Source organism: Canis lupus, chromosome 23 (genome assembly GCF_048164855.1).
Source record: "Canis lupus baileyi chromosome 23, mCanLup2.hap1, whole genome shotgun sequence".
NCBI classification, from domain to species: Eukaryota; Metazoa; Chordata; class Mammalia; order Carnivora; family Canidae; genus Canis; species Canis lupus.
The window spans coordinates 27,144,821-27,171,193 of record NC_132860.1 but is presented as its reverse complement, the minus strand read 5'-3'; the positions used below and the strand labels follow the sequence as shown (position 1 = coordinate 27,171,193).

Below are 26,373 nucleotides of genomic sequence, written 5' to 3'. Positions count from 1 at the left end.
AACCATTACTTTGCATTCTATAGGGAGTACCATAGTATGTTAGAATTTTATTTCAACATTTAAAGACCTTTGCTTTGTTACATAATTTAGTTAAGACAAAAATCCTGGAACCACTTCCCCCCTTCTCCCTACTGATTGAAAGAATGAAACCAAAAAAAGAATTTAAATCTTATGTTAAGGGATCCCTGGGTGGCGCAGCGGTTTGGCGCCTGCCTTTGGCCCAGGTCGCGATCCTGGAGACCCGGGATCGAATCCCACGTCAGGCTCCCAGTGCATGGAGCCTGCTTCTCCCTCTGCCTGTGTCTCTGCCTCTCTCTCTCTCTCTCTCTCTCTGTGACTATCATAAATAAATAAAAATTAAAAAAAAAAATTTAAAAAAAAAAATAAATCTTATGTTAATAAGTACATTTAAATAATAAGCTAAAATTTTCCCCTTTGTCAGTGATTAATTATATGGCCTATATATCATGTGGGAAGATTACTAATTTTAAATATTAGCTAAGAAATACATCACATTACTTCTTATGGGTTGTCTATTCCTTAAATGCATTTTTATGAAGGAGCTTAAAAACTAATCAAATAGGGTGTCATTTTATAAAGATTTATTTATTTATTTATTTATTTATTTATTTATTTATTTATTTATTTATTTATTTGAGACAGAGAAAGACGGGTGGGGGCAGAGGGAGAAGGTGGCTCTATGCAGGGAGCCTGACATGGGACTCGATCCTGGGTCTCCAGGATCAGGCCCTAGGCTGAAGGCGGTGCTAAACCGCTGAGCCACCTGGGCTGCACCAAATAGGGTATCATTTTAAAAATTATTTAAATGCCTAGAAATTGAAGAAATCGTTTTTTTCTTTTAGTTGCACTACATATCACCCCAGCGTTAAAAACAAAGACACACACACACAAAAAAACATTCCTTTTGATATCACTTGATATATTAAGTATATGGAAAAATTCAAATATTCCTAAATGAAATCTAAATCAAATCTACCAAATAACCGTTGTCCAATTCCTGACTCTGGACAATGCACCTTGTGTGGTTTGAGTTCAGTACTTATTTTGCAAATAGAATGTTTATCATGCCATTGGAAACTTTGGCAGTAGGGGGGGAAATTGGTGAGAGAAGTTTTCCCTAAGACAAATATTTTTAAAGCCCACACAGCCTACTGTAGAAATTAGGAATATTTTCCTCTATCCTACTATCTTTGGTAGAGAGTGGGGTAGTTGATAACTAAACAAAGGTAAGAAAGGACAGAGATGTTTAGAATGGCAGATTGTTTCCAGGGATACCTCCTAGGATTAGAGAATTGCTTAATGATTTTAAACTTTATTTTTTTAATTGGTTAATTAATTAAATAAATTTATTTTATTTTTATAGATAAATACAAAATTAATTAATTTATTTATTTATTTATTTATTTATTTATACCTCCTTGCTCTCTCCCCCGAATAAATACATAACATTCTTATTTATTTTGAAGATTTTATTTATTTGGGAGGGCAAGTGAGGTGGGGAGGGGTAAAGGGAGTGGGAGAAGCCTACTCCCTGCTAAGCAGTGAGCCCAACGAAGGTCTTAATTCCAGGACCCCAAAATCATGACCTGAGCTGAAGGCAGACTTAACCAACTGAGCTACCCAGGATCCCGTAAATAAAATCTTTTAAAAAAAAATAAAAATAAAAATAAAAGTCTTCATGAAGTAGGAGAACAAACCTAGTGAAATTCAAATTTTTTGACTCATTTTTATTCAAGCCTTAAAAGCATTCATTTAGGGGCACCTGAGTAGCTCAGTCAGTTAAGCATCCAGCTCTTGATTTTGGCTCAGGTCATGAACTCAAGGTCCTTGGATTGAGCCCCATGTGGGACACCCTGCTCAGTGGGGAGACTGCTGAGGATTCTCTCTACCCCTCCCCCCCACTTGTGCTTTCTTTTTCTAAAATAAATAAATAAATCTTTTTTTTTTTTTTTAAGATTTTATTTATTTATTCATGATAGTCACACGCAGAGAGAGAGGCAGAGACACAGGCAGAGGGAGAAGCAGGCCCCATGCAGGGAGCCTGACGTGGGACTCGATCCCGGGTCTCCAGGATCGCGCCCTGGGCCAAAGGCAGGCGCTCGCTGCGCCACCCAGGGATCCCTAAATCTTTTTTTTTTAAAGGTCATTTATATACATATTGATTCTGCTATATTAGGCCCTGTTGTGTATTCCCTTGCCTGCTACCATAGCTTATTAACAGATAGCTGCCTTCATTCTTGCCCCACTTTAGATAACCCTCTATCCTGCTATCAGAGTGATTTTTTTTTAATACACATTTAATTAGGTTACTTATGAATTTTATCCTGAATTTTAAGCAAAGTCCTTAGTACGCTCTGCACTGCTGCTCGAAATCTTCATCTTTGGCCACTGTATACCTATACTGTACTGCTTATAGTCCTCTAGGCTTACTCTGTTCCCATATTTCCATTATATGTTATTGTCCTTCCTAAAATACTGTTTCTTCTCTTGTTATTTGTAATCAAAAATTTGGTTCAGACATAATCAAATGTAGATCGAGTGCCTTTCCTAATTATTGAAGTAGCTCCCCTTCTTACTTTTTTTTAAGATTTATTTATTTTAAAAATATTTATTTATTCATTTATTCATGAGAGACACAGAGAGACACATGAGAGACACAGAGAGAGGGAGAGAGGCAGAGACAGTAGATGGAGAAGCAGGCTCCCTGCAGGGAGTCTGATGGTGGGACTCGATCCCAGATTTTGGGATCACGCCCTGAGCCGAAGGCAGACACTCAACCGCTGAGCCACCCAGGCATCCCCCCTTCTTACTTTTCATATAGAGTTTTTTGTCAATTCTGCCTCCTGTCATGCTGAACTCAATAAATGTTCACTGAATGGAAGAATAATATGTTGTATTTTTTAAGCAGATACTTAGGGCTGCCATGTTATACCTTAAGAAAAAAAATATTTAATGAGCTTGACTCTGTCTTAAGAATTTCTCAGACTGAAAAAGCTTAGAGAATCTAGGTTACATGGGGAATTGTCCTTTGTTCAGTATTTTCACTGTGACTTAGATACTCCAGCCTCTTGAGTTCCTTTGAATTCAGCTAAACATACTTTGAACTTTTTTTCCCAATTATTTTATTGAGGTAAACATTTATGTACTTAAGTGAAATGCACATATTTAAGGTTTAGATATAGGTGAATTTCAATAAATACATAGAGAGATGTAATGACTGTATCAGTGAAGATATAGAAGATATGTTAATTTCCAAATAGTTGGGGCATTTCTAGATCTCTTACTGTTACAGCTTCAGGTTTAGTTCTGTTGTGGTCAGATAATGTACTACATAACATTTTAGTCCTTCATAATTTATTGAGATTTGAATCATGGCCTAGCATATAGCTTGTTTTGGTGAATATTCCACTGAAAAACAATAGTTTTGTATAGTTGCCAATTATAATGTTTTATAAATATCAATTATATCAAGATAGTTGATAGCATTGTTCATATCTTAAATAGTCTTATTTTTTTGTCTGTAGTTCTATCAATTACTGTAAAAGGATTAAAAAGAGTGTTATTGTATTAAAATCTACAATAACATTTGTATTTGCCTGTTTTGCCATTTAGATCTGTCAGCTTTTACTTTATGTATTTGGAAATTCTTTATTGAATGCATACATATTTAAGGTTATTATTGTCTTCCTAAAACGTTGTTGATGTTGTTTTAGTGTTAAGAAATGTTCCTCTTTATCTCTAATAAGACTCCTTGTCTCCAAGTCTTTATCTGATTTTAATATAGCCACATCAGTTCTCTTTTTGTTTGATTGATATATCTTTTTCCTTGTAAAGTAGGTCACTGTTAGATGGCATATAGTTGGATTTCACTGTTTTTTAAAATCAAGTCTGAAAAAAAAAAAACAATCAAGTCTGAAAATCTCTGCTTTTTAATCACAGTGTTTGGTTTATTTAGATATAATGTAATAATTAATGTAGTTGGGTACATGTCTGTCATTTATTCTTTGTTATCTGCTTGCCTGCCATTTTAATTTTTTTTTTTATTTATTTATTTATGATAGTCACAGAGAGAGAGAGAGAGAGAGAGAGGCAGAGACATAGGCAGAGGGAGAAGCAGGCTCCATGCACCGGGAGCCTGACGTGGGACTCGATCCCGGGTCTCCAGGATCGCGCCCTGGGCCAAAGGCAGGCGCTAAACCGCTGCGCCACCCAGGGTTCCCTTGCCTGCCATTTTAATTTAATCAAATGTTTTTACGTTGTATTTTAACTCCTCTTTGTATTTTTAGCTAGAACTTTCATAACCTTTTTAGTAATTGCTCGAGGGATTGAACTAGAGTTAATATATCATTTTCTCCTTTGTACCTATACACCTATACATTCTTCCTTTGTGTTATTAGTGTCACACATTTTATGCTTACATACATTATGAGCCCCATAAGAGATGTTTTAATTTTTGCTTTAAATAGTAATTAAGAGAAGAAAGGACAGCTTTTTCTATTTACCTGTATATTTACAATTCCCATTGCTCTCCATTTCTTCTTATAGATATGAATTTTTCATCTGCTATATTTCCCTTTAGCCTAAATAACTTTCTTTACTGTTTCCCATTGAGGTCTCAGTAATAAATTTGCCTAGCTTTCAATTAGCCCAAAAGGCTCTTCGAAGAATAATTTTGAAGAAGGTTTTTGTTAGTTATTGAATATCAGGCTGACAGATATTTTTCTTCCAATATTTTAAAGATGCTATTTCATTGTCTTCTGGCTTCCATTGTTTCTAATGAGAAGTGAACTCTAATTTGTATGTTCTCTATATGTAGTGTGTCATATTAAAGTATTTTTCTTCCCTCATTTTCTTCTTTCCTCTTCTTCTAGAATTCCAGTGACACATCTGTTAAATGGCTCAATGTTGTCCTACTGGTCACTGAAGCATTGCCCATGTTTAATCCTTTTTAAATGCTTTTTAAGATTAGATAATATTGATATGTCTTCAGGTTCACCAGTCCTTTTCTCCCATATCCAAACTGCTATTAAGTCCATCCAATGAATTTATAATTTCAGATATTATACTCATTCCTAGATATTTCCTTTATTACTTTGTGTCCATTTTTCTGTTGGAGTATCCCATCTGTTTGATCATTGTGGCTTTGTTACCTTAAAGTTCTTGAACATATTTATAATACTTGCCTTGAAATTATTGTCTAAAGGGTCACCTAGGTGGCTCAGTTGGTTAAGCATCAAGCCCCACATCAGTCTTCCTGCTCAGCAGGGATCCTGCTTCTCCCTCTCCTCCTGCTTGTGCTCTTTCTCTTAAATAAATAAATAACATCTTAAAAAAAGAAAGAAAGAACTTATTGTCTACTAATCCAATATCTGAGTCTGTTTCTATTGGCTATTTTTCCTCTTGCCTCTAGATTAAATTTTCCTGTTTCTTCACATGTCTAGACATTTTTGGTTGTATGTTCAGCATTGTATATAACACACGAAGACTCTGGTTTCTGTTATTTTTCTCTGCAAAAGGCTGAGTTTTATTATGGCAAGTTGTTATATTACTGGCTAATCAGCTTGAACTTGTGTGGAGTCTTGATGTTATGTTTTGTTTTGGTGGATCGAAAGCCTGAGGTATTTATCAAGCTTTTCTGTCTTGGTAGGATTCAAACTCTAAAGTGTACCTCTGAAAAAAATAAAATAAAGTGTACCTCTGGAGAAGGCAGTAACTGAAATCTCTGCTCGTTTCTTCCAGCCTTCTAGCTGTTGCTTTCAGATGGGCTCCTTGCAGTCTCTCCTACATAAGTACCATTGAAGAGTCAACTGAGATTTGCAGGATATTTAAGTGTAGACTTTAGAGTTCCTCCTCTTGGCTTCCTCCTTTTTGTTATTTCCTTTTTTTTTTTTTTTAAGATTTTATTTATTTATTTATTTATTTATTTATTTATTTATTTATTCATTCATTCATTCATTCATGAGAGACACAGAGAGAGGCAGAGACATAGGCAGAGGGAGAAGCAGGCTCCCTGTAGGGAGCCCCATGCGGGCCTAGATTCCAGGACCCCAGGATCACAATCTGAGCCAAAGGCAGATTCTCAACCACTGAGCCACCCAGGTGCTCCTGTTGTTTCCTTCCTCAATCCAGCCACACTAGCAATCCACTGACACTGCAGACCCTTTTTTTTTTTTTTTTAAGATCTTTATTTATTTATTCATGACAGAGAGGCAGAGACACAGGCAGAGGGAGAGAAGCAGGCTCCACACAGGGAGCCCAATGTGGGACTCGATCCCAGGTCTCTAGGATCACACTCTGGGCTGAAGATGGTGTCAAACCACTGGACCACCGGGGCTGCCCACTGCAGACCTTTAAAACTATTTTTCTGCATGAGTTCTGGCCACCTCGTATTGCACAGGCTAGGAATGGGTTTTAGAAAATCTATATAAACCTGGATCTCACTCAGTAAGTGTGGATTCCCTTCTTCCCAAGGTTGAATTCTCCCTAATTTGTATCTGCTTTGTGTTGCTCTTGGGAGCCTTCAAATAATTGCTTTTTTTTTTTTTTTTTTTTAAGATTTTATTTATTTATTCATGAGAGTGGCAGAGACACAGACAGAGGGAGAAGCAGGCCCCATGCAGGGAGCCTGATGTGGGACTTGATCCTGGGACTCCAGGATCATGCCCTGGTCTGAAGACAGATGTTCAACCACTGAGCCACCCAGTCATCCCTAAATAATTGCTTTTTAAATTTGTCCAGAGTTAATAATAGCCATCTGCAAGAGTGTTAATCCTATATAAGTCAGTTTGCTATTACCAAAATTGGAGGTAATAGTAAACCTATGGGGGTTAGTGTTGCCAGGGTGTCTCAGTTGGTTAAGCTACCAACTCTTGATTTTGGCTCAGGTCATAGGGCTCCTCTCAGTGAGGAGTCTGCTAGAGATTCTCTCTCCCTCTCCCGTCCCTCCCCACCCCCTGCTTGCATGCACTCCTCACTCTCACTCTCACTCTCAGATCTTTTAAAAAATTAAACTTATAGGGGGCTGAAACTTAAAACATCTTATAAATGTAACAACTGAGACTACTTAGCATGTACATACTGAGGTTTTTTTTTTTTTAACATGAAAGGCCATTTCTTTCTGAATTCTGTATGTTACTTAGCATCAAAATAAATTGATTTTTTAATTTATATATTCAATAAGTAACATCAACAAATTATAATGAAGAAATAATCTCAGACTTCTTCTGAGAGTTTGTTATAGGTCAGTCACAATTCAAAAATGCTGCTGATATTCAGAAATTTACCAGGTAAATTTCACAGTTCATTGTCTTGGAAAACATTGTGAATCACAGTCTTACATGCTTGTTTAGTAAGCATTGTTTGTTTAGCCATAATGTTTGCAAAGCACAATACTTTTGATGACTGTGCATTTTACTCATTTGAGAAAATCGTGTGCTTTCACTAGAACTTACATAGTAATCTTTTTGTATAGATGTGTTTTATCACTACTAAAGGTATAGTCTAGCTCTATTTTCTATGCACAGAGATGTTTTCTAGCTTTCTGCTAATCTGCTAATTGGAGTCCTTATCCCCTATTCGCTTATTATACTGGATTATAATACACATAATAAAAGCTGAAAATGGACATTATTGTTCTGTTTGCTTTGTGTTTTTGTTTTGTTTTGTTTTGTTTTGTTTTTTTAAGATTTTGTTTATTTATTCATGAAAGGCACAGAGAAAGAAAGAGGCAGAGGGAGAAGCAGGCTCCATGCAGGGACTCGATCACACCCTGGGCCACACCCTGGGCCGAAGGCAGTGCTAAATCGCTGAGCCACCCAGGGTGGCCTTCTGTTTACTTTTTAAACAATTTTAGGAGAGAGTTTATTAATGCATCATTAATATCTGACGATAGTTCAAGTGATTGTGCCTTAATACCTAAAATTGTTTGCTTAAAATAAAACAAATTTATTCCTGCCCAATACTGTTACTTTTTCTTTTTTAAAAATGTCTGTCGGGGGATCCCTGGGTGGCGCAGCGGTTTGGCGCCTGCCTTTGGCCCAGGGCACGATCCTGGAGACCCGGGATCGAATCCCACATCGGGCTCCCGGTGCATGGAGCCTGCTTCTCCCTCTGCCTATGTCTCTGCCTCTCTCTCTCTCTCTCTCTCTCTGTGTGTGTGACTATCATAAATTAAAAAAAATAAAAAATTAAAAAAAATAAAAAATAAAAATGTCTGTCTGTAACCTCTCTGACCTTTAACCTGGCATAAAAACCTGGTTATTGGGACTCCTGGGTGGCTCAGCAGTTGAGTGTCTGCCTTTGACTCAGGGCATGATCCCAGAGTTCTGGGATCGAGTTCTGAAGCAGGCTCCCTGTGAGCAGCCTGCTTCTCCCTCTCCCTTATGTCTCTGCCTTCTCTCTGTGTCTCTCATGAATAAATAAATGAAATCTTAAGAAAAGAAAAAACCCTGGTTATATCTTTAAAAATATTGTTATTCTATTTTTTTTTAAATAAAAATACTATCAGGGCTAGAACTACAATAAGTAATACCTATTTTTTTTTTTTTTTTTTTTTTTTTTTTTTTTTTTTTTTTTTTTTTAGTAATACCTATTAATATAGGATATTTAAGTAATATTTTTCATCCCATTCAGTATTTCATAGAAAAGTAGCCTATATAGGTACCTAAGTGGCTTAGTCAGTTAAGCATCCAACCCTTGATTTCAGCTCAGGTCATGATCTCTCAGGGTCATGAGATCGATCTTCCATGTTGGGGTCTACACTCAGCAGAGAATGAATCTGCTTGAGTATTCTCTCCCTGTCTCTCTCTGCCCCTTCCTCTGCTCTCTCTCTCTCTCTAAAATGAATAAATCTTTTTAAAAAAGATAGCCTTTGGTAAGTATTTTAACCCTTATTTTTTTGGTTTTTAAAATGCTGTAATACTGCTTTCTTTTGTGAATGTGGTATGGTGTTTAAATTGCTGAAGGGAAATGGTAATGAGAAGGTAATTATTTAAGGCTTCACCTGACTTCATCTGAGAATTAATGCATTCTTTTAGTGAAGTATTAAATGTGTGGGTGTCACCTTTCTTACTCTGTTTTCTAATTTTATAGCACTGGCAAATAGGAAAAGAACAGAAACATTTCTTGATCTTTAACTTCAAAATCATCAGTACTTGTCAGAAGAAAAAGATTTGTTTGAAAGAAAATGAGGACTTTGTGAAAAATTAATGAAAGCTGATGTACATCAGGGCTAACAGATCAGTGAAAGCTTGCATACGTACAGTGGGGTTGTGCATACGTGTGTGTGTGTGTGTGTGTGTGTGAATTATGTTATACCGGCTGAGAAGCATATGTACTTTAAGCATAATATACCATTATATCCCATGTCTGCATAGTTCTTGGCTCATAACAAGTCTTCATCTTGGACTTTTTTTGTTTTTGTTGTTAAAGATTTTATCTATTCATGAGAGACACTCAGAGAGAGGAAAAGACATAGGCAGAGGGAGATGCAGGCTCCCTGCGAGGAGTCTGATGTGGGACTGGATCCCGGGACATTGGGACCACGCCCTGAGCTGAAGGCTGATGTTCAACCACTGAGCCACCCAGACATCCCTTCATCTTATAGTTTTAATCATGTATCTTAATTCACACATGTCAATTACCTGTGGTATATAAGACCATTGTAAGTTTTTGGAGAATTTAGTTATGTGAAATGTGATTGTTGATTTCTAAAAAGCTTATGATATAGTTGAAAAGAATCACATTCTCATGAAAATTATGTAGTAAAGGGTAGGTAATACATGATAAATGCCTTGCCAGTACTACAGAGACAGTAAGATCCACAGTAATGATTGAGATGTAAAATCAGTGATGTCACAAGGAGGCATATTTGTTGAAGAAATGAATAAGATTACATATAGATAGGATGATCAGGGGAGGCCCCATTCTTAATCATCTGTGATTACTAATAAAGCAGAAGCTTCTGTTAAGTGTATCATTGGCATTTAAGAAATGGATTTTTCCTTTAATGATTACAGCTTAATCCCCTAGAGTCTTTGCCTCCCCCCCCTTTTTTTTATTTAGATTTTTTATTTATTTATTAAAGACACAGAGAGAGAGAGAGGCAGAGACACAGGCAGAGGGAGAAGCAGGCTCCATGCAGGGAGCCTGACGTGGGGCTCGATCCCTGGTCTCCAGGATCACGCCCTGGGCCAAAGGCGGCACTAAACCACTAAGCCACCAGGGCTGCCCGCCTTCCTGTCTTATACATATTTCTATAAGGTTAGAACATTGTTTTTGTAAGGCTTTTACTTGGCTCATTTTAGGGTGTCCTGGATTGAGTTTAGGTTAGTGACATTGATTCCTTTCCTCTAATTGAAATATTTTGAGAGAACACCAAACTTTTCAAATACACTGGTTAAAACTATAGATAAAAATTTTAAGTTCTAGAAAATGTATAGAAAAGTTTTTATGTCTGTGATTTGTATGTATAATTTCACAAGGCAAATACCTCTTACCCTGGATTGTTAGCTAACAATTTCTTCACACATAGGAAACCTTCCATTTAAAAAAAAAAAAAAGAAAGAAAGAAAACCTCCCATTTATACTAAGAAGTATAAGGTAGGAGAAAAAAAATACTACCTTTGCAGTATCAGCTCTGCTGTTCATTTGGTATATGGTAAATAATCTTCTATAAAATGAAGATATTAATATCTTCCCCACAAGTTACTGTGAGGATTAAAATGGGAAACATGAAGATTCTGACAAAGTAAGCACTCAGTGATGGAGTTTTGGAATGTAGATGAGGTTTGATGGGGTGATTCTGGAGCTGATAACCAAGAAAGAATTCTTGAGATGCCTTTGGTGCAAAATGGTGGTTTTACTAAAGCACAGAGACAGGACCCTTGGGCAGAAAGAGCTGCTGCACCCTGGTTTGAGAGATGGCTGATTATACACTTGGGAAATGGGGAAGTTAAGGACAAGGGAGGTTTTAATGGGATTTTCATAGTTAAGACTCATAGGATATTGGAGGCCTTGCCATTGTCAAATCAAGGTTGTTTTTCCTTTTAGGAAGGCTTTAACATTAAGTTAATTGGGAGCTTCCTGGAAGAAGATTACACTCTGCCTACTTCAAGTTTTTGTCAATGGGCTGCTAAGTTTTAAGGACATTTAATTGTATCTACATTGCCTTCTGGAAGCTAAGTTATTGATAAAAATGCTTTTTTATTATAATTTACTAAGACATTTGTAAACTGAGGGAGACTCATGCCTTGCAGGATTGTGATCTCTATATGTTAACTCTTTGTTTTTCCTTTCCTTAGCTTTGGGGCAGTCGGGAGTGCCTGAGGAAAGTCACATATATCCCATCTGCTTTGGGGGCAAGGAGGTTGCTGGGTGTCAGTTCCTGCTTTATCCTCAGCTTGCCTTCTGTTCCCTCATCACTCAGCATTAGCTTCTTTTTGATTACTTCACACTCCTTACAAATTAGTGTTACAGCATCATCGATCTTGAACCCTGGTTGCACATTAGAATTATCCAGAGATCTTTTAATGAACCAGTAAGGGCCTCACCCCACCCCAAATTAGTTAAATCTATCTATGCAGGTGGGGCCCATGCATCTGGTTTTGTTTTTAGTTTCCTGGGTTATTATGATGCATGGCAGGTATTGAGAACCACTGGTATAGAGGGAAGGACTTCACGAGACATAACCTTTCAAGGAAATTTTCCTAAAATATTTTATTTTATTTTATTTTATGATAGTCACACAGAGAGAGAGAGAGAGAGAGAGGCAGAGACACAGGCAGAAGGAGAAGCAGGCTCCATGCATCGGGAGCCCGACGTGGGACTCGATCCCGGGTCTCCAGGATCACACCCTGGGCCAAAGGCAGGCGCCAAACCACTGCGCCACCCAGGGATCCCTCCTAAAATATTTCTAATTTCAAAAGTAAAAATAAGTCGAACTGGACAACTCTAGCCCATTCTTTTCTTTAGAAAGAATCTAAGTTAGATTAGGGAAATATCCTCGAGGTCACAAAGCTATCATAATGGGGTAGTTAGTAGTAGTTTCTTGATTTGAATTTTACACTCTTTCTAAAAACACATTGAATACTGTGTTGTATTTTTTTTTAAAGATTTTATTTATTTATTCATGAGAGACACAGAGAGAGAGAGAGAGGCAGAGACACAGGCAGAGGGAGAAGCAGGCTCCATGCAGGGAGCCCGACGTGGGACCTGATCCTGGGACTCCGGGATCACGCCCTGGGCTGAAGGTGGCACTAAACCGCTGAGCCCCCCAGAATGCCCTACTGTGTTATATTATGAAACTAGGTAGATAAGTAAGAATATAACAATACCATCTCTGAAAGACCTCTTTAATTATGTACTTTTTTTTTTTTAATTTTATTTATTCATTCATGAGAGACACACAGAGAGAGAGGCAGAGACATAGGCAGAGAGAGAAGCAGGCTCCATGCAGGGAGCCTGATGTGGGACCTGATCCTGGGACTTCTGGATCATGCCCTGAGCCAAAGCAGATGCCCAACTGCTGAGCCACCCAGGCATCCCTTATGTACTTTTTTTTAAAGCGTCAGAACCTGTAAACCATTTTATTCCATTTTTACAGAAAAATTTTCCCAATGCCTCCTCCACAAAAAATATACATATATATATATGTGCATATATACATCTATATACACACACTTTAATGTTTATTAAATATATTTTTCCATTTTTAAGCTAGCCTGTAATAAACTTTGATATCCTTAGAAGCTGAAAAGATTGTGTATTTTGAACATTTAAACAGTTTTTAAAATAAATATTTCCTATCAGAAGCAAACTAGGAGATCTTGGGAAGATTTCTAGATATTCATAAATAAAAACATTTCAGTTCTGCCCTAATACTTTGCGGTCTTTCCCAACCCCCACATCTTTCCCACTAGTTTTAAATAGCTTCTTAGAGCAGAATTTTACACCTGTTGGTGTTTTATTTTAGTCCTAGAATTCACTCCAGAATTTCATAACATTTGGAAAAATAGCCCCAGGACCATGAGTAATTATGACTAGTCTCTAGTAGAAATAGAGCTACTGTTTATATATAACAAATCAGTTTTAAGCAGTTAACCTAATGATTTCCCTTAATTTTCACAATAATCTAGTTAGTTGGGCAGCCCAGTGGTTTAGCCACTTTCAGCCCAGGATGTGATCCTGGAGACCAGGGATCGAATCCCACGCCAGGCTCCCTGCATGGAGCCTGCTTCTCCCTCTGCCTGTGTCCCTGCCTCTCTTTCTCTCTGTGTCTGTCATGAATAAATAAATAATATCTTTTAAAAAATAAATTAAAAAATAATTTAGTTAAGTATACTATTATTTTAAGCCCGTTTTACAGATGAGAAAACTGAGGAACAGAAAGATGACCTGTCACCTAAGTGGCCTGCCCAGAATATAAACTGTGAACTTCACCTTTTAGTTTTTAGCTTTTTGCCATTCTGCCCTTTATTTTTTTTTTCATTTTTTTTTTCATTCTGCCCTTTAAAGTACTTTCAAGATGTGATTTGTAGATCTTTGTAGCCATAGTAAAAGAACTAGAATCACTAATGAAAGTCCTGATGCAAACTGCTGTTTTTAATGCCTGCCTTTGCCCACAGGACAAAGTTCCCTTCTAATCCTACATATTGTGTGCTCCGCCAGTCTGGACTACCTTAAACATTCTTGAACATACCTTGTGCTTTTCTCTGAACATTGTTCAGGCATTTGATTGTCTCGCAGCTAACAAATGTGGCATGATACCAAATTGTTCATTCTAGAAAATTCATTCTATAATAGTGATATTCAGTCTTGCTCTCGATAATTTTAACAGCCATAGTGTATAGTCAGCACATTTCTGATTTCAGTAATTTTGAGGGCAAGGGAAAAAGAATATTAAGGCTAATGACTTTGATCTCTAAAATGCTCCTAAACCTTATAGAACCAAAACAATTAGACTTTTTCTCAGGTCTTCCCTAATCATACCCCACCAGACTATTGCCTACAGATAAAAATTTGCTTCCTTTCTATATTCCTTTCCCTAAACAGATGATGTAGGATTCTAGTCTTTCATCTCTGATTTTCTCTTGTTTCTATCCCTTCTCATTTTAACTCAGCAACATTTGTGGAGCACTTAAGTTCTGAGCGCTTTGCATAGCATGTTTTTCAGTCAAGTGAAAACTGCCTTTAAATCCCAACTGAAAATGTCAGTCACCACCTAGATTTTCCCCTGTGTCCTGAGAAGGGCTTTATATCTGTGTTCTCATATCATTTTGTACTTCTTGGTTGATAGCACTTATCACATTATAACATAAAGAATTATTTGCATTTATCTCTCTTACCAAACTGTGAGCTCCTTGAATTAAAAAACTACATCTTGTTCATTTCTGTGTCCCGACTCAAACAAGCAGGTATTTAGTACAAGGGAGTTGTATCACGTGTGCTTTTAACTTGTAGGAATTTATACTGCTTGCCAAAAAGAGAAATGATTGAAATAATCAGTTTCACCTACCATTCTACCCAGTGCGTATATGTGTAGTAATGGATACATAATAGGAGGATGAATCTGTTGTTCCTTCAGTCAGTTTCTGTTCCTGCATACCTCTCAAAGTGACCATCTCATCAGGCTTAGTGTGATTCTCCTTTTGAAGATATTTTTCATAAATCATACCTCAGACACAAGCCAACCACTGGCTCCACTAGAGATGGAGGAAAAGCCATCTGCTTTGGATTTGAGAGGTGGTGTGTTGGTCTCTAACATAGTGCTTTCCTAAGGAATTATCCAGGGTAATTTTGACTAGACTGATTTTTACCATATACTCACTGACCTTAAAAAACTGTTTATAAAAGATAGGAATGCCACTATATAGTTTTCCTAAATAAGCAATCAATTTTCTGTCCTTACTCTGAGTTGTTATAGTACTTTGTTTTTATAAGTCAAATGACATTTTTGCTGCTTACTTCTTAGCTGTTCATGTCTGATCTCATCAGTTGAAAAGTAAGGATCATATCTTTACATGTGGCATATATGGCATACAGCATATAGTGCTCATTTATACAATAAATAGACATTTCAATATGCTTTCATTATGCTAAGGTCTAACACAGAGGCCATATCTTTTAACTCACTATCCACTGATCATCCACTTTCACTTGATACCATTTGCTATATTTTCCCTTCCAATTATCACATTTCTTTTTCCACAGCTCTTCCGACGTGTTGCAGCAGCTTTGCCTGGAATGGAAAGCACACAGGACAGAAGCAGAGAAGACAGTATCCTTTTTGTTTCATCAGAAAATTTTATTGTTAACTAGTCTTTAGAGCTCCACGTGGTTGGCTAAGGAATATTATGCTATTACCTTTTACGGCCAGGAATTCAGGGCTTAGGAGCATAGAAGCCCCATGGTTTTTATGGTAAATGAGATCTGGTGGTTCAGGTGTACCTTTTGAAGCCTGCTGTTCACTGCAGTTAATCAATGAGCGGGTTTGTGTTTGTTTAATTGCTTGATTTTTAATGAACAGTAAACTTAGAATCCCAACCTTTTGCCTCTTAATTTTGAGTCCCATTGGCTTGGCTTTTTCCCTATATATACATCATATTTTCCTCCTTTGCTTTTTCCTGACATTTGAGCTTTCTGTTTGGCACAAGCAGGAAATAACTTCATCTGGAGTTTTATTATGGCCTCTGCTTTCAGAAACAGGACATATTATTTTAAAAGATTTTTAATTTTAATATTTTAATTGTTTCATATTTACCTAGAGTGTTTTTCCATATGCATTTTTATTAAGCCATAGGATTCATAGTACTTTGTGTTCAGCTTTTCTCACTGCTAAATGTTTTAGCATTTTCTAAGCCTTTATTATTTTAATAGGATTTGTTCTACAGAGTTGAAGTCACATCATTTATTCTCTTTCTGTTGCTAGAACTCTTTTGTAGGCTATTTTCAGATTTTTATTATAGATAATCCCATAAGGAATATCATCTTTACATGGTTTCTGGCTTGGCTAATTTCCTTAAAACCGATCCTCATGAATAGGGCTTAACCTTATTCTGACCCTTGTTGCATGTAGTAGTTAGTTATAAGCAAGTTTATTCCATTTGAGCACCTAATGTAGTGAACTAACTGTATAGGAAATAATGTTCTGAAGCCAATAGGAATGGAAATGGAAGGAGCTTGCAAGAGATGTCAGTATTCAGCAGAATTGGAATTGTACTTTCCCATTATAGCTCCTTAACTTTTGTTTCAGTGATTGACATAAAACTGGAAAAGCCTCAAGAGCAACCGGTCAGTGAAGGAGGCTGCTCCTGCTAATCCCCAATGGCATCTTTAACTTTTCTCCAGAAGCTCACTGCTTTGGCCCCCTTACTCTTTCATTGACTGCAGTGTGAATATTGGCTTGAACCTTTTCCCTTCAGTAATAATGTATTGCAATTCATCATTGCTGCCTGTCTCGTGGAGATGATCTATTAGCTTCACAAGCACAAAAAGTCAGTGTCTTCATTGTTTATATTTTACAAAAAGCCAAATGATTCCAACATATTCCAGTGATAACTTTAAAAATTAGATACATTTTCTCAACTTTTCTTCTTTTTCAATGTTATGATAATGTACTTCAAAATGATGGAAATTTCAACATTATGTGGTTTGGTTAAGGAGCAGTTGTTCATAGCAGCACTTGCCTACCTACTTGATCTCTGCTTTTCTCACCTCTCCCTTACTGCATTCCGTATTCTTACTCTCTCCCTCAAAACAAATGAGGTATGACACAGCAGCACTCAGACCAAGCCCATTGGATCCTTCAAATTGAGTGATACCACCTGCTCTAGGCCTTGGGCCAAGATGTCCAAAATTATTTTTGAGCAGTGATATAAATTAGATTTTATTTGAGGTCAAAACTCAACTATCATGGTAGGCAGTGCTTGAATAAGACAAAGATTCTGATATATCTTCAAAATGAGTCCTAATGAACATACTAAGTACTTACAAGTTAAGTGAGCATACAGTGTGTTTCAGACCAAAACAAATGACCCTTTCATATGTTAGTCTCTGGGAGAAAAGGATAACAGTGCTTCAGAACATGTTTTTAATACCAAATTCTTCCAGTGAACTATTTCTCCCAGGATTTTAAAATTGTCAAGATAAGGTAATTGTTTAAAAAAAAAAAGAAGAAAACTTTTGTAAGCAATAGATTTCTCTTGGGTTTTTGTTCTTTTTTCAAAAAATGCTATGCAGGCAAGGCACTATAGAAATCAAATTCCTTTAAGAAGAACCAGTGGAAGAATTTAAAATTGGCACCTTGATCAAAATTACAATAACCAGTAGAAACAATGATACTAAAAGATTATCAACAAAAGAATCCTCAACAGAATAGCAAATACTTTGCTCAGGACATTGGAGGTCAAATTGAAAATGGAAAGTTTTCTTACAAGCCCCTAGAGGCAGATATGGAAAAGCATACATACAAGAGGGAAAGGAGAGAATGGAAATAACTCAATATTATGCAGATTTATGCCTTATTTTTTAGCATTTTTTTTTAATGTTGGGTCTTTTAGTCTGGTTTTGCTTTTTATTAGATCTGTATAGTTTGGTTAATTAACCAGTGATTTAGTTTTATATTTAAGCTAGAATTAATCTTTTTTCTTTGATGATATTTATTTCTTTGCCTTTTTTAAAAAAACTTTCAGTTTTTAGATGTTTTGTCTAATCTATTTAGAGCTTCATCACCATGGCAATATATATTTCCCTTAAAACACTGTAAACAAATATACTAGGAGTGCACCATTTTAATCTTTACTAGTTATTGTGAGATTGCTGTGTAAGTTAATAAATACATTTGTAAATACATTGTTTGCAGGAAGAAAATTTCTGAGTTACAGCTCAGGAAAAGCCTACTGAATTTACGTTGTAAGCATTACTTAACACAGTATAAAGATGAAAAGGCAACAAAAATAATTCATACTCCTTCAGCCCCTCATTGCAACAAAGCCCTTAACTGGGAGAACCTTATTCCCCTCTTTCCTCTTCCTTCTCCAATTCCCACTTATTGTCACCTTGTAATATTCAGAGAGCACTTGGATTATGGGTCTGAATAGAGAAATGCTTTCAGATAATCATTAGCCCACATACCAGTAAGTTATACTCAAAGATGGGATGGAGTTGTAAAGTGCTTTTATAATACAATATTATTGTTAAAGGCAAGGGTTGACTCTTTGTTTTATTTTGACATGGCATGTCCTAAAATAAATATCAATTCAATATGGCAGATGGGTCATATTCTTTATTTGGAAGAAGTTGTGATTTCTGACACGGGGGTGGTTGTCTTCCTACACTGTAGTGTTTGACTCTTTTTATGTATCTTTAAAACAGTAATCAGTTCTACTACTTTTTAATATTGGTCCTTTTATTTGGCTTGGGGTTCTTTAACTAAAGCAGTGAAGTGTGTTCATAGTCCCAGTTTTTTTTTAATAAACAATTTTGCTGCCAAAAATATATAAATAAAACACAAACAAAAACAATTACTGACTTGGTTTTCTATTCCTGCCAAGGTAATATATTAGCATAGTTTCCTACCTTCCTCCTTAGAACTATAAAGGGAACTTGAAATCCAAAAAAATAACGAAACAAAAATAAAAAGAAACCTCTTGGGAGTCAAACTCTTCAACTGTCAGAGAGAGTGGCTACAATCTGAAGATGGGGCTACTGGTGGAGGCAATAAAATAATATATGAAGAAATGTAGTTTACATTCTGCTTTTGCCTCCTCTAAACCCCACTTTTGGCTAGGGAGAATGACAGCAAACTACTGTCCTCCCACCAAATGCAGCCTACTACCTGTTTTTAAATTAAGCTTTATTGGAACTCACTGCATAGGTGGAGTTTGAGTAGTTGTGACAGACCTTATTGCCCCAAAAGCCAAAAATATTTACTATCTGGCCCTTTACAGAAAAAGGGCCAACTTTTGCCTTGCACACATGGTAGCAGTTTTCCTTACAGAAAGGGAGGCCGCAGGACAGAAAGCTACAAGTGTCCACAGGGGTAATACCAGGGTAATGTAAAATTCCTGATAAGGGAGGAGTTGGTGAAATTAGAGGGGAATGACCTGCCTGCCCTAGGCCTTTCACTCATTCTCTAACCCTTCCTTTTCAAAAGTGAGTTGTAATCTAGGTGACTGCTTCCTACAAGAGCTGCTGCTTTCTAAACTAGTTTAAAGGTAAGACTCTGAGAAAAGTGTTGTTTAATAGGATGTTACTGAATGGGAGCAATTACATGTGGTCTTGTGGTTCCTGTAACTGTCCCACAATTTGTCTGTTCCCTTCTTAAAACACTTGATATTTTGGTTTTTGACATTTTTCCAGTATACCCTCCCAGACTTGGAACCCATATGCGCAGGAGAATTTGGACCCACAAGCCAGAATAGTTGGCTGAAACTGCCTCAGAAGAAAAAGTGAATACCGTCTGAAGCAAAAATACTTGAAAAGACCAATAATTTAAAGATGGCTTGATAAATATTAGAGAAAATATTAGCAATATGGGACAAAAGTCAAATACAACTATTAAGTGTGAAAAATACAATAGTTGAAATAACACATGAGATAAATGGTAGACGACATTCCACTGATTAGTGAGAACATCAGATTGAGGAGCTATTTCACTAGAAAGCAAAGAAATAGAAAAGTTTTTTTTTTTTTTTTTTTTAGAAATAGAAAAGATTAAGAGGATTATAGTATACATAACAACATCTGGTAGCAATTCCAGAAAGATAAAAAGAATTCAAGTACTGGGACACCTGGGTGGCTCAGCGTTTGAGCATCTGCCTTTGGCCCAGGGCATGATCCTGGAGTCCTGGGATCAAGTCCCACATCGGGCTCCCTGCATGGAGCCTGTTTCTCTTTCTGCCTATGTCTGCCCCTCCCACCCCCCCGTCTGTCTCTCATTAATAAATAAAATCTTTTAAGAAAAAATTCAAGTACAGAAAACAAAGATAGTATATGATGAGCATCTGCATATCTTGTGAATACAGCTTCTGAAATGGTTCCTGATCCCTGCCTCCTGGATTTCATGCAGGTTTTGTATAATCCTTTTCCCCTAAGTAAAGGCTGGACTTGGTAAATTGCTTCTAAGGAATAGAATATACCAAAAGCAGTAAGATGTCACTGGAGATTGTATCATGAAAAATACTTGTTTTGCCAATCTCTCTGACTCCTCTCATTTGCCTCTGTGCAGCAGTCTACTGTGTTGCAAGCTGCCTATAGAGTCCTATGTAGTAAGGAGCTGACAGCCTACTCCATCAAGTGAGGAACTGGGGTCCTCAGTAAAACAAACTGCAAGAAACTGAATGAAAAACAAGCTACAGACAGAAAATACTTGCATATTTCATGCTTGATAAAGGACTAGTATTCAGAATATATGAAGAACTCTCTTAACATGAAAGAAAAGCAATCCAATAAAAAGGTAAAAGATTTGATGAGACACTTCACCAAAGAAGGTTATACAAATGGCAAAAAAGACATGAAAATGTTCAACATTATTAGTCACTAAAGAAATGCAAATTAAAGCCATAGCAAAATGCCATTACACATATACTAGACTAAAATTTAAAAGACTCACCATATCAAGTGTAGGTGATGACCAGTTGGAACTCTCAGCTAGTACAAGATTTTGGAAAAACAGTTTGGCAGTTCTTAGAAAGTTAAACATACACTGAAATAACCTAGCTATTCCATGCTTAAGTATTTACCCACAAAAAATGAAACCATGTGTCTATAGGAAGGCTTGCACACAAATATTTATAGCTTTACTTATATTAGCCAAGAACTGGGAACAACTCAAATTTCCATCAAACGGTGAATATAAACAAATGATGCACACTATGTAATATAGTATGCAGTGAAGCAGAATAAACTTGATATCCACAACAATATAGATGAATCTAAATGTAAACTATTCTAAACTCTCAATTTCTCAATTTCAACCCCTGGTAATCTCTATTCTGCTTTCTGTCTCTGAATTTGCCTATTCTGGGTACCATGTATAAGCGGTATTATACAGTGTCCTTTGTGTCTGGCTTCTTTCACTTAACCATACTTTTAGATGTTCATCCACGTTGTAGCATGTATCAATTTCATTCCTTTTTATGGCTGAGTAAAAGTCCCAAGTTACATATAAACTGCATTTTGTTTACTCATTCATCTGTTGGTAGAACTTGCATTGTTTCTACCTTTGGCTGTTTTAAATAATGCTGACAAGAACACTGGTATACAAGTACCTGTTTTGATGCCCTATTTTCAGTTCTTTTTAGTACATACCTAGGAGTAGGATTGCTGCATCATACAAATCTATGTTTATGTTTTAATTTTTTGGGGCTCCTGGGTAGCTTAGTCAAGCAGCAGCTGCCTTTGACTCAGGTCATGATCCCAGAGTCCTGGGATGAGCCCCATGTCAGTCAGGCTCCCTGCTCAGCAGAGAGTCTGCTTCTCCCTTCGCTACTTCTTACTTGTGCTCTCTCTCTCCCTTTCTCAAATATATAAGTAAAATCTTTTTTAAAAACCAAGAAAACAAACCAAAAAAAAAAAAAAAAAAACTGTTTAATCTTTTGAGGAAATGCCAAACTGCTTTCCATAGTAGCTGTACCATTTTACATTCCCACCAGCAATGACTAATATAAGGGTTCCAATTTTCCATATCCTCATCAACATCTTTTATGTTTGACTTTTTTTGGTGGTAGTTCTCCTCGTGAGTGTACAGTGATATCTGTTTCATTGTGATTTTTATTTATTTGCGTTTCCCTAATGACTAGTAATGTTAAACATCTTGCTTACTGGCCATTTGTATAATTTCTTTGGAGAAGTGTCTAAGTCTTTTGCCCATCTTTAAATTGGGTCGTTTATTGTGTTGTTGAGTTATAGGAGTTCTTTATATATCCTAGATGTTAATTCTGTAAGAGATGCAAGGATTTACAAATATTTCATTCCGTGGGTTGTCTTTTCTCAGTCCTTTGATGCACAAAAGTTTTAGATTTTTGATCAAGTTCAGTTATCTTTTTTTTTCTTTTCTGCCTGTGCTTTTGGTGATGTATGTAAGAAATCATTGCTAAATTCAGTGTCATAAAGATTTTCTTCTATGTTTTATTCTATGAGTTTTATGATTTTAGCTCTTAAGCCTTTGATCCATTTTGAGTTAATTTTGTTTTTTTAATAATAAATTTATTTTTTATTGGTGTTCAATTTGCCAACATACAGAATAACACCCAGTGCTCATCCCGTCAAGTGCCCCCCTCAGTGCCCGTCACTCATTCACCCCCATCCCCCGCCCTCCTCCCCTTCCACCACCCCTAGTTCTTTTTCCAGAGTTAGGAGTCTTCATGTTCTGTCTCCCTTTCTGATATTTCCTACCCATTTCTTCTCCCTTTCCTTCTATTCCCTTTCACTATTATTTATTGAGTTAATTTTGTATAGTGTAAAAAAAAAAAAAAATTTTTGTATAGTGTGTGAGGTAAGGGCCCAACTTCATTCTATTGCATATAGATATCTTATCCCCAGCAACATTTGACCCAAAAAAGACTGCCCTTTCCCCATTAAATGAATGACCTTGCACTCTTGTTGGAAGTCAATTGTCCATAAGTGTAAGAGTTTATTTCTGGGTTATCTATTCCATTTGTCTGTATGTCTGTCCTTATGCTAGTTACTATACTATTTTGATTACTTTCACTTTGTAGTAAGTTTTGAAGTCTGGAAATAATGGGTACTGCTTGCTGATTGCTTTGGGTAGTGTTGTTTTCTTACTATTAAATCCTCCAATCCATGAACACAGGATGTCCTTCTGTCTTAGTCCATTTGGGCTGGTATATCAGACTGGGTATATCAGACTGGGTAACTAATAAACAACAGAAATTTATTACCTGTACAGTTCTGGAGGCTGGAACGTCTGAAAGCAAAGCACTAGCACAGTCACAAAAGGGTGAGGGCCCTTTTCCTAGTTCATTGCCAGCTCTTTGGTATGTTCTCATGTGGTGGAAGTAGCAAGGGATCTCTCTGGAGCCCATTTTATAAAGGCACTAATACCACTCATGAGGGGCCACTCATGATATTAGCACCTCTCAAGCCCCTTGGGAGGATTTCAATATATGAATCTTGGAGGGACACAAACTTTCAGGCCATAACATTCTGCCTCTGACCACCCAAAATTTGTGTCCTTATATGCAAAATATATTTATTCCATCCCAAAGGCCCCCAAAGTCTTAACCTATTCCAGAGTCAACTTCAGAGTCTCCAACTTCAGAATCTTATAAGTCCAAAGTCCCCTCTAAATCAGATATGGGTGAGACTCGAGGTGGATCATCTTAAGGCAATGGCTCTCCAGCTGTGAACCTGGGGAAATCAATATGCTTCCAAAATACAATGAAGGGACAGGCATAGGATAAACACTCCCAATCCAAAAGGGAGAAATCGGAAAGAAAAAAAGGAGTAACAGGTTCCTAGCAAGTCCAAAACCTTAAGGCACAGTGAGGCAGAGTTCTGCATTCTGGAGTAATGGGTGACTCTGCCCCAGCTCTCATAGGTTGGAGTCCAGTGTCTGTGGCTCTCTAGAGGTGGACTCTCACCCCAGTGTCTCTACTGGTTTCATGTTTTGAAGGTAGCCCTGCTCCGATGGCTGCACTAGGCATTGCCTTAGTGGGTGTTGTCTGCTGTTGGCTGACCCCAAAGCAGACCTCGTTCTGGGTTGCATACCACAGGCTCCTGGATGGTCCATCCTTTGGAAATAGTCACACCTGGTGAAGATAGTCACAGTTTGGGACACAGTTGGGACACTACCCAAATTTATTGTTTGTGCCCTCTGAAAGGGATGTCGGGGCCTACCCTACACCTGAGGCAGCCGAAGTGCTAAGTGCCAGAATTTGGGGAGCAGAGCCTGCTATGTGAAAGGGTGCCAGGTGTCAGAGGTCTCTCCTTTCAAATCCTTTCTGAGACTGCAATGGGAGGGCCAGCCTTGAAGATTTCTGAACTAACTTAGAAGTCATACTTTTATTGCTTTGGAGGATAGGTAGGTCCTGGCTTCTGTTTAGTCTCCCATGTCTTGAATATTTCTTAGCTTCTGTGAGTTGATAGTCTCACACCAATATTCTCAAATCTGGCCACACCCTTTGTGTTCTGTCCAGAAATTAGCTTTCTTATTTCTTTCAATACTGATAGGCTGAGAATTTTCCAAATTTTAAAATTTCTACGTCCCTTTTGATTAAGAATTCGACATTTAGGAATTGTTGAATCATTACTTGGTGCTCATCATGATAAGTGTACTCTGAAAAATATAACACTATATTAATTATCTTCAAATAAAAAAACAGAAGTAGATACACATGTAGAACAAACTTGAAAGGAGAGGCAAGGGACACCTAGGTGGCTCAGTGGTTGAGCATCTGCCTTTGGCTCAGGATGTGATCCTAGGGTTCTGGGATTGAGTCCCACATGGGGTCCCTGCAGGGAGCCTGCTTCTCCCTCTGCCTGTGTCTCTGCCTCTCTCTCTGTGTCTCTCATGAATAAATAAATCTTAAAAAAAAAAAAAAAAAAGGAGAGGCAAAATTGGTGAATGGGATTAAGAAATACAAACTAAGTTATAATTCACAGGGAAAAAAGTACAGGGCAGGAAATATAGTCAATAATATTGTAATAACTTTGTAAAATGAGTAACCACACCTGTGAGCATTTTGTAATGCACTGATTGTTGAATCACTATGCTGTACACCTGAAACATAATAGTGTATGTCAACTTTCTGCAATTTAAAAAAAATAATTCCCATCTTTAAATCATTTCTCTTAAATCTTATTATAAGCATCCAAGAGAAGTCAAGCGACTCCTTCAACATTTTGCTTAGAAATTCCTTCAGCCAAATATCAATTCATCACTCACAGTCCTACCTTACACAAAAAACTAGAACATTATTCAGCCAAATTTTGGGCACCTTATATTAAGCATTGCCTTTTCTCTGTCAGAGACATCAGAATGGCCTTTTCCATCCGTATTTCTACCACTACTCTGGTCACAACTGCTTGAGTATTCTCTAAGATTGAAAGTTTCTCTACAGCTCTGCTCTTCTCCTAAGCCGTCAAAAGAATTATCCTTATCAATCCATTAATGACAACCAATGTAGGCTTTTTCTAGCATGCACCTCCAAACGTTCAACCTCTTGCCCACTACCCAGTTCCAAAGCTGTTCCCACATTTTTAGTTGTTTTAGAAGCAATCCCACTTCTTGGTACCAATTTTTCTTAGTCCTTTTGGGTTGCTATAAGAAAATACCAGACTGAGTAGCATATAAACAGCAGAAATTTATTGTTCACAGTTCTGGAGCCCAGAAGTCCAATGAAATAAGGGTACCAGCATAGTCACGTAAGGCCCTTTTTTGGGCCACAGACTTCTTGTGGTACCCTCACATGGCATAAAGGGCATGGGATCTCTCTGGAGCCTCTTTTATAAAGACACTAATCCCATTCATGAGGGTTCCACCCTTATGATCTAAAGACCTCCTTAAGCCCCACCTACTACTAATCCCACCTTTAGGGGATTAAGATTAAGTTGAATTTTGAGGGAGACAACCATTCAGACCATAACACATTGCATTTATTTATATATTTAATTTCTTTCAGCAATGTCTTAGTTTTCAGCATAGAAGTCTTTCATGTCCTTGGTGGTTAGGTCTGTTCCTAAGCATTTTATTCTTTTTTTTTTAAAAAAGATTTTATTTATTTATCCATAGACACACACAGAGAGAGAGAGAGAGGCAGAGACACAGGCAGAGGGAGAAGCAGGTTCCACGCAGGGAGCCCGACGTGGGACTCGATCCCGGGTCTCCAGGATCACACCCCAGGCTGCAGGCGGCGCCAAACCGCTGCGCCACTGGGGCTGCCCAAGCATTTTATTCTTTTTGGTGCTATTGTAAGTGGAATCTTTTTCTTAATTTCCTTTATGGATTGTTCAGTGCTAGTTTATAAATGCAACTGATTTTTTTAATGCAACTGATTTTTATGTTGATTTTGTATCTTGCAACTTTGCTAAATTTGTTTTATTACCTCTACCAATTTTTTGTGGAATGTTTAGGGTTTTTACATACAGTTGACACTTGAACAATGCAGGAGTTGGGAGCATTGACACCTGTGCAGTCAAAGCTGTTTATAAGAGGGATGCCTGGGTGGCTCAGCAGTTGAGCGTCTGCCTTCAGCTGAGGGTGTGATCCTGGATCTAGGATCGAACCTTGCATTGGGCTCCCTGCAGGGAGCCTGCTTCTCCCTCTAGCCTATGTCTCTGCCTCTCTGTTTGTGTCCCTCATGAATAAATAAATAAATTTTTAAAAAATCATAT

The 26,373-nt window shown here is 37.3% G+C and overlaps 1 protein-coding gene across 6 annotated transcripts in view; it reads left to right on the top strand.

Annotated features, from left to right (window-relative positions):
• RAB6A (RAB6A, member RAS oncogene family) overlaps positions 1–18,286 on the top strand; it is a 106,185-nt gene extending 87,899 nt beyond the window's left edge. For all 6 annotated transcript variants that reach the window (XM_072794583.1, XM_072794579.1, XM_072794585.1 and 3 more), the window contains 2 exons: positions 15,229–15,295; positions 16,271–18,286. In XM_072794583.1, coding sequence (XP_072650684.1) covers positions 15,229–15,295; positions 16,271–16,335 — 132 coding nt within the window. In that variant the 3' untranslated portion in view covers positions 16,336–18,286. The remainder of the gene's footprint in view (positions 1–15,228; positions 15,296–16,270) is intronic.
• The last annotated feature ends 8,087 nt before the right edge of the window (positions 18,287–26,373 follow it).